Here is a 7,500-nt window from a genome sequence, read left to right as displayed (position 1 = left end):
ATCAGTTTTTTTCAAACTTCCAAACAAAGACCAGAATGGCTAAGCTGTTTCCAGTATGTCGCTTTTGGAAGGTGAAACTATTCTTGGCTTTGCAGAAGTTTGGTGCTTAAATGCAATTGTTTTCACTTCCTGAATTTTGGCACCATGCATTAATGTATAGAACTTACTGTATACACACAGCCATTGAATAGTAGACTAAAATAATATTTTCATAAGTTACCTACTTTTATTAAAAAAATGCAATACTGTTATTCACTTTTTCAATGCTAACTCTAGATAGTTCTAAGAATTATTTGTTTTTTCTTGTTTTCTTTTCCCAGATCCAATTTAGTAGGAACCAAGTTTACTGTGTTTGATAATGGAGTTAATCCAAGGAAAGGAGGTGTTATGTCAGACCATTCAAACATTCGGGAAGAAATAGCTGCTATTATTTATGTAAGCAAGTACATGTAACACCTCTTGTCTGCAGATAGAGTACTTTTTTGCTGGTTTTGCTTTCAACATGTTTTTGTCTTTGGCATTTTCTTTGAGTTGCTCAACGATGTTTTGGTTTGACAAAGTAAACCGACTGTCAACCATTTTTTTCCACTTTGGTGTTCAAATTTGGCGCTTCCCTGGTGTTTCCGTAGCAACTTCCATATTGCACTCTATAACCTGGATTGCACTCTATAACCTATTATGCATTCGCCATTGGCCAATCAGAAACTAAAATCCATGTATTTTGTTGAGTATAATAAGTACATGTATCAACTGTGTTGAAAAAAAAAGTAGGGTGCTTCCACTATCTTCTTCTTCAATATTATTTGTCATGTAGATACTGTAGAGGCTGCTCAGTGGCATTATTGGCAAATCCTTGCAACCCAGCTACATGAGCTCCAATGCAAAAGGAGGGGGAGGGTGGGGGGAGGTAGCGAATACTAATAAACTTGGAGAATGCAACAGCGCATTCAACTCACCAGTTTAAAGAGCATGTCTGTGGGCCTGCAATACGTCTGCATTTACAATAATTTTTAAGCTGTACAGTGTATGCTAAAGATGGACAACTTTTTCTTGAGGCTAATTTTGCTACATACAGCTGTAGCAATTGAAATTGTATTTATTTATCATTTTGACATTGTGGACTGATATCAGTGAACAATGTGCTGTTTTTCACAGGATACAAATGTACTTGGGTTTAAAGGACCTCGTAGAATGACAGTTATTCTTCCAGGAATGGGCCTTGATCAACAGAGGATACCTGTTCGACCACTTACGGTTTGTTCATTTTCAAGCTCTTTTCTTTCATTACAAACGGTACAGCTTCAGCCTTTACATATTTACATGTACGTTTTCCACCACCCATTAGCCCCTCTGTAACTTACATGTATGACTGTTTCTGCTTATTAAGTGGCCTCATACAACTGTAACCCACAGGGCCTTTCTGAGGTGTCACCACCTGAGGCCAGCCACCTAGTACTGGATAGAATACTGAAAGGACCAGAACACTAGGAGCCCATTTATTTCTTTGTAAAGAGTGCGAGTCCTTTACATAATAATTTATAAGCAAGCCCTGACTTAAGGGGACTTGAGGGTTTCGAGACAAGGCCTGCACTTTACATGTATGGTGTCTTTATTCAAAAAAAATTTAAAGTCAGACAGTTAATTTTGTGGATAAACGTACTCTCTCCTTACTTTCTCCTCGGCCAGGGTTCAAACTTGTAACCTCCAGCATGGTAGTCTGATGCTCAACTAAGCCATCAAGCCCAGTGCTTGTTTGAAAGCCCAGTAATGTGCTTAAGATTATTATTAATTTTTGACAATGAGATTCATGATCTAAACATCATTGAAAAGGACAGGAATTGGGAATGGCCAATAATCTCTTTTTAGTGTAATTTCACTCTTTTCCTTGATCTCCACGTTTTATCAAAACCAAATTACTGTAAATAAAATCTTACATGCAAGTGTCAATCGTTAAAACTTAATCAACACAAAAAATGTTGAATTGTTCAAATTAATGTGTTGCAATTTTTAGGACAATGATGGTTTGGTGGAGAGGCAGAAAAACAAGAGAATGGAAAATCTTCTTGAATTACATAATAAAACGCCTGTGTGGAATGATGGTATAATAAATTTTATTTTAATTTTTATCATATGAAGCAGTGTTCGTATGGGTCATGAAAATCTTCGAAAGTCGTGGAATTTAAGAATTTCATTTTCCGGGACTGGAAAGTCATGAAATTTTATGGTCGGTCATGGAAAGTCATCAATGGAAAATTAAAATAATTAATCATGGTAACTTAATCACTGCAGATGTCAAAGCAAGGATAAAATGAAATAGACAAATTTCTATCAAACAATAATATTGGAAGTTTGGTGGACAGAGGTCTGTAATACTTTATTCAAATTTAAACTGAGTTATGTCAGAAAATATCCTAAAATAAGGATAGTTTTGTAACTTTTCTTACGTGACATCTAAACTTAAGCACTAAAGGTCGTGGAAAGCTAGAGAAGGTCAAAGAGAACGCCTTGGAAAGTCATGGAATTTGAAGAGCTTAAAAGGGTGTGAACCCTGTAAAGCACTTTCTTGTTAAACTACAGTACATGTTCATTCCATTGTCACAAACATTAATTTTCTGGGGATGTTCTAAAACTATGGCATACAGAAATATTCTGGGACCGAAAGAAACACAAGTCAGTTCCTGTCGTGAATGTAATATAATAATTACACTCATGACAAGAAGAATCACTATAAAAGGATTCGATTCAAACTCTGCTTTTGATTGAGCTCAATGTGAAGAATGGCTGACACTCCAAGCTGGCAATCAACAATCATTATCATATGGTATTTCCACTGGGGAGTGGGGGTCTTTAAATTGACAAGCAATGTTCTAAAATAATAATAGTAATAATAATAATAATAATAATAATAATAATAATAATGATGATGATGATGATGATGATGCTGATGCTGATGATGATGATGAGTTAATGTATTTAAGTCACAAGGTTTTTTAGCCGAGCATGAGTGCTCTACTGATTGGGGAGACTACAAATCAACTGAAATCAGAACAAATCAAATCAAAGTGTTGGTTTTTGAGGAGAGGGGAAAGCTGGAGAACCCAGAAAAAAAAAACCTCTCGGAGCAGAGTAGAGAACCAATAACTCAACCAGCTATACCTATGGCATTGAATCTGGGAATCGATCCCATGCCACATTGGTGGAAGGCGAGTGCTCTCATCACTGTACCATCTCTGCTTCCCTATGGACAGATTGCTGTTGGAGGCCTTTCTTATTGTACAAAATATTAATGTCTTGTGATCACGGAGCCCAGGCCTGTAGTCTCCAGAGCTGAGTGACAAATTAAATCATGATCTGAAAGTGTGTAAGGCACAATATCTTTTACAACCTCTGTGTTTTGAGTCTTCACTGATGGAAGTATGGTTGGTTGCCGCCTCAAACAAGTTCAAGGTGCTGGCCATTGTTTTACAGTACTATTGTCTTAAAGAGAGGGAATTTTAAAACATTGTTGAATTTCGTTTTTTATTAGATACGCAATCATACGTTCTCAACTTTCATGGAAGAGTGACACAGGCTTCTGTTAAAAACTTTCAGATTGTTATGGATGCGGATGGTGAGTGACAAAGATACATGAGGATATTACATGGCCGTGCGAAGATATGAAATATCTCTTCTCCTGTTGAAAAATATTTCACCAGTGAGCGCAGCGAACGAGTGAAATATTTTCCAACACGAGAAGAGAAATTTTGTATCTCCAAGCGGCCATGTAATAAATATCCTTTATTTTTTAAACCAAGTTTCTATTTACTATATAAACACCAATGAAATACTAAATCATTTCACGAAAGGCACCGAAAGGCGCGATTCTTGTATGTAACCATAGCAAAAGTGATCTTTTCACGTGTGAAGATAACATGTTTTCTTCATGTGAGTTTGTTAGTAACACGCAAGGTAACTTGTTCATAGGTGGCTGCTGAAATTGATGTCACTTTCGAGTTTGTGCAGCCAAACGTACAATAGAAAATCTGAATGTGTTTTTCGCTGATGGTAACTTTTCATATTTGCGGCACGAAATTTGATGTTTTCAGGCTGCAAATCTCCCTCTACTCTTCCGAAAAACTGTATATCAATTTATTTACTTTTGCATCAATATTTGTTTTGCATAAAACAGGCTGACAAATAATTATCTGCACCTTGTTTAGTTCGCTTAGAATTTTCAGTCATGTTTCTTACAGCAAGTCATCTATTTTGAGGTCTCGCATCCAGATGCCAACCCCACCGGATAGGGCCTAAATTAAGTGAACGTTTGTCGTGGAAAGATGCGCAGACGCTCAGAGTACACGCTAAATTTCCTGTAAAAAAAGAAGTTGAAGGGAACTTGTCAACATGTCAACCTCGAAACCATTGTTTCTCGATTCCCTTTTATTTTCCTTTTATTTATTATCTGTAAGCATGGGTTTAGTATTTTACTCGTAACCAAATGTCTTCCCAGGGGGCTCTTAACCCAAGACGTCTACCATGGCACAAAAATGGTTTATGATACCAAAAAAAGTTACTGTACTACCACACGAACGCAATGCGAACCTATTTTTTTAAATTATTTATTATTTGAGAAATTCCCTCTGGGGGTGGAGACTAATTTACCGGTACCTTCTCATTAATTGGCCGTAAATGTTTGCCAACAAGAACATTTATGAAGAGTTTAGTTGTGGAGTGGTTATTTTTACAGATTTCGGCCCTTACATGTACAAATATGTCAAAGCAAATAATTATGCTGGATAAATGTAAATTTAAAAATTATGATACTGCATCTGCAAGGTTAATTGAGTACATGAAAGTTTCATGTAATAATCATTAAAATCAAGGATCTGGTTGCTTTCCAGTTGATTACATTATCATGCAGTTTGGACGAGTGGCTGAGGATGTGTTTACGATGGATTACAATTACCCAATGTGTGCTCTCCAAGCATTCGCTGTGGCACTTAGCAGTTTCGATGGAAAGCTAGCTTGTGAATAACCCTCCTTCGCAGGTCTTCCTGGCCTATTAAAATAATTCAGAAAATAAAATGATATTAAGAACATTTTCTTTTGAATTGCTCTTTTAAAGGCAAATAGTTACTATATGCAGTCTTGTTAGTCTAAATTACTTGGTAAGTACCTGTAATGTACCGTAGCAATATTAAATGAATCTGCAGCATGATGAAGATTTGCCATTATACCTCTTGTTGGACCCAAGGTCCTGTTCAGTGTAGAATAGCTCCACATACCAGTAGGGGACCTTAAGATTTGTGGCGGTGATGTCTACGTCGACAAAAAACATCACCTCAAAACTTTAATATAACATTACCTTATCATAAGTCTTTCACAATGATTATTCCATCTCGTTTACCAGGAGATCTGGTGACGTAATTTGGAAGACTGGGAAGAGACATTTTAACGCCGTATCCCACAACCGCACGCGGCCTTAGGTCTTATTTCCAAATTTCCTGCAAAAATTCAACAAATCATTCCGTGTCTCCCACATTTCCTGTTACTGAATGAAAATTCGAGTGGAAACCACCGAGATCTAACCTCGCTTCTGCAATGTTGAATTCGAAAATAACATTCAAGGCTTTCGGTTGTGGGATACGGCGTTAACATTTTTCTGCCCAGTCCTCCGAATTACGTCACCAGATCATCTGGTACGTTGTACAATGTGGGCGAACTATGTCTAAGGTACATACGTGTAAAAGTCAAGTGGTTTCAGGGGAAAAGTGGAGAATGAAAGTTTTGCATTATTTTGTATGTCCATGCTGTCGTCAAAACCTTAAAATTGGTGACTTCATGTAATTGTTATGCAGAGTACCACAAAAATGTACTTAAGCATGCACATGCAGCATGATTGAATTTTTCCTCTTTTAACCAATGATGTTATTGTTTTGTGGCATTGTGGTTGTCAGTGCCATTGTCATTTCTTGAGCTCCCTACTACTCTGTTCAATAAGCTTGACAGGCCTTTATTAAAAGAAAGTGCCCAAGAGCCTGGAAGTACAGTCATACATGTAGCCTCCAGACAAGATGCAGCGCTATAATAAGCATCACACTTGCTATCACCGTGGCACATCATTAATAGGACTGTAAACTGTAGGAAGAATAATAATAATAATTACTGGTATTATTAATTTTTTCATTTTTATGCTATTGCAGACAGAGTTGAATTTTAAGACAAATTCATATCAAATGTATGGGCTTCGATCTCAATCGCTACAAAAAAGTCCTAAAGCAAGATACCAATGAACTACATTCATTTATTCAGTATTTTACTGATAATTGGAAAATAATGTCATATTGTAACTATTAAAAATTCACCCTACACTCTCTCAACGCACGAGAAATTGCCATTTATCCACTTGTTATACTTGTGGTTTTTGTCTCAGATTCTCCTTGTTGACATGGGATGAAAATTTTCTTGTCTTAGATTTATTATACATCCTAGAAGGTTGGTTCATCAGGCAAGTTACTTATGACGTGAAACAGCTTTCTCTTAAGTGACAGTAACAATTTATGGCTTAGTATTTATTCGTAAGTGGTTAGTATTCTAACCAATGCACAATAATGTTGGTAAAAAGTTAATACAGAATAGTTGCATTGCCATTTCAATTTAAATTTCATTATATAATTATTATAAATAATGGTGTTTTGTAAATACTGTATGTTATATTCAGTACATCTAAAACATGTTTATGATAACTGTCTGACTGTAGTGTTTCTAATCAGACTATATGTTGCTGCACTTTAAGCCAGTGACACAGCAGGCATAGTGTAGTTTGCCAATTTTAGTGATTTTGATCGCCACTGAAAATCCCAAGGATGAGTTTTGTGGGTTCATGATATGATAGACTTAGCTATTTTACATGTTGATTGCGACGGTATTTTTCTGTTGTGTCATTTAAGGCTGCGTTCGATTGACCGTATTCCGGAATAGTAATACATGGAATAGACCTTGTTTTCGTAGAGATTCACATTAAAATTGTCAAACACATGCTAAATTGCTATTTTAAACATATCTTTATTAGCCTTGTTGATTCAAAACGCCAGATACACCGTTTTAAATCATCAATCTACGTATTCTTATTCCGGAATGGGGTCAATCGAACGCACCCTTAAAGTTTAGTTGTGTATACATCACAGGAGCCTTAATGCACAGGCAGCAATCTGATTTTAAACACTACCAGTAAGAGCTGAGAAAAACCATTTGACATGCCAGTCAAAGCAACTTTTAAATTTAAAAGCCAATCGCTGCAAGGAGCAATGAAATTGCCTTGTCTGTCTCTATCTTATGGACCATTTGAACTAATAAGAACATTTTTTTCTTGCAAGACAGTACAGGAGTATTATTTATAATATTACAGTTAAATTTATAATGACTATGTCTTCCATGGTACCTTTTTTTTCACAGAGTTTTATTTGGTCGTGCAACAGTTTCATACTGAAATGCCCATTTTGCTTTTACTCTTGGTTTTAA

The 7,500-nt window shown here is 36.2% G+C and overlaps 1 protein-coding gene across 1 annotated transcript in view; it reads left to right on the top strand.

Annotated features, from left to right (window-relative positions):
- Positions 1–5,075, top strand: part of LOC138042282 (tubby-related protein 3-like) — a 29,787-nt gene extending 24,712 nt beyond the window's left edge. The window contains exons 11-15 of the mRNA XM_068888129.1: positions 321–435; positions 1,156–1,254; positions 2,012–2,099; positions 3,527–3,610; positions 4,881–5,075. Coding sequence (XP_068744230.1) covers positions 321–435; positions 1,156–1,254; positions 2,012–2,099; positions 3,527–3,610; positions 4,881–5,014 — 520 coding nt within the window. The 3' untranslated portion in view covers positions 5,015–5,075. The remainder of the gene's footprint in view (positions 1–320; positions 436–1,155; positions 1,255–2,011; positions 2,100–3,526; positions 3,611–4,880) is intronic.
- The last annotated feature ends 2,425 nt before the right edge of the window (positions 5,076–7,500 follow it).

This window comes from Montipora capricornis, chromosome 3, assembly GCF_036669925.1.
Source record: "Montipora capricornis isolate CH-2021 chromosome 3, ASM3666992v2, whole genome shotgun sequence".
In the NCBI taxonomy this organism is placed as follows: Eukaryota; Metazoa; Cnidaria; class Anthozoa; order Scleractinia; family Acroporidae; genus Montipora; species Montipora capricornis.
This window is presented reverse-complemented; position numbering and strand designations above follow the sequence as displayed.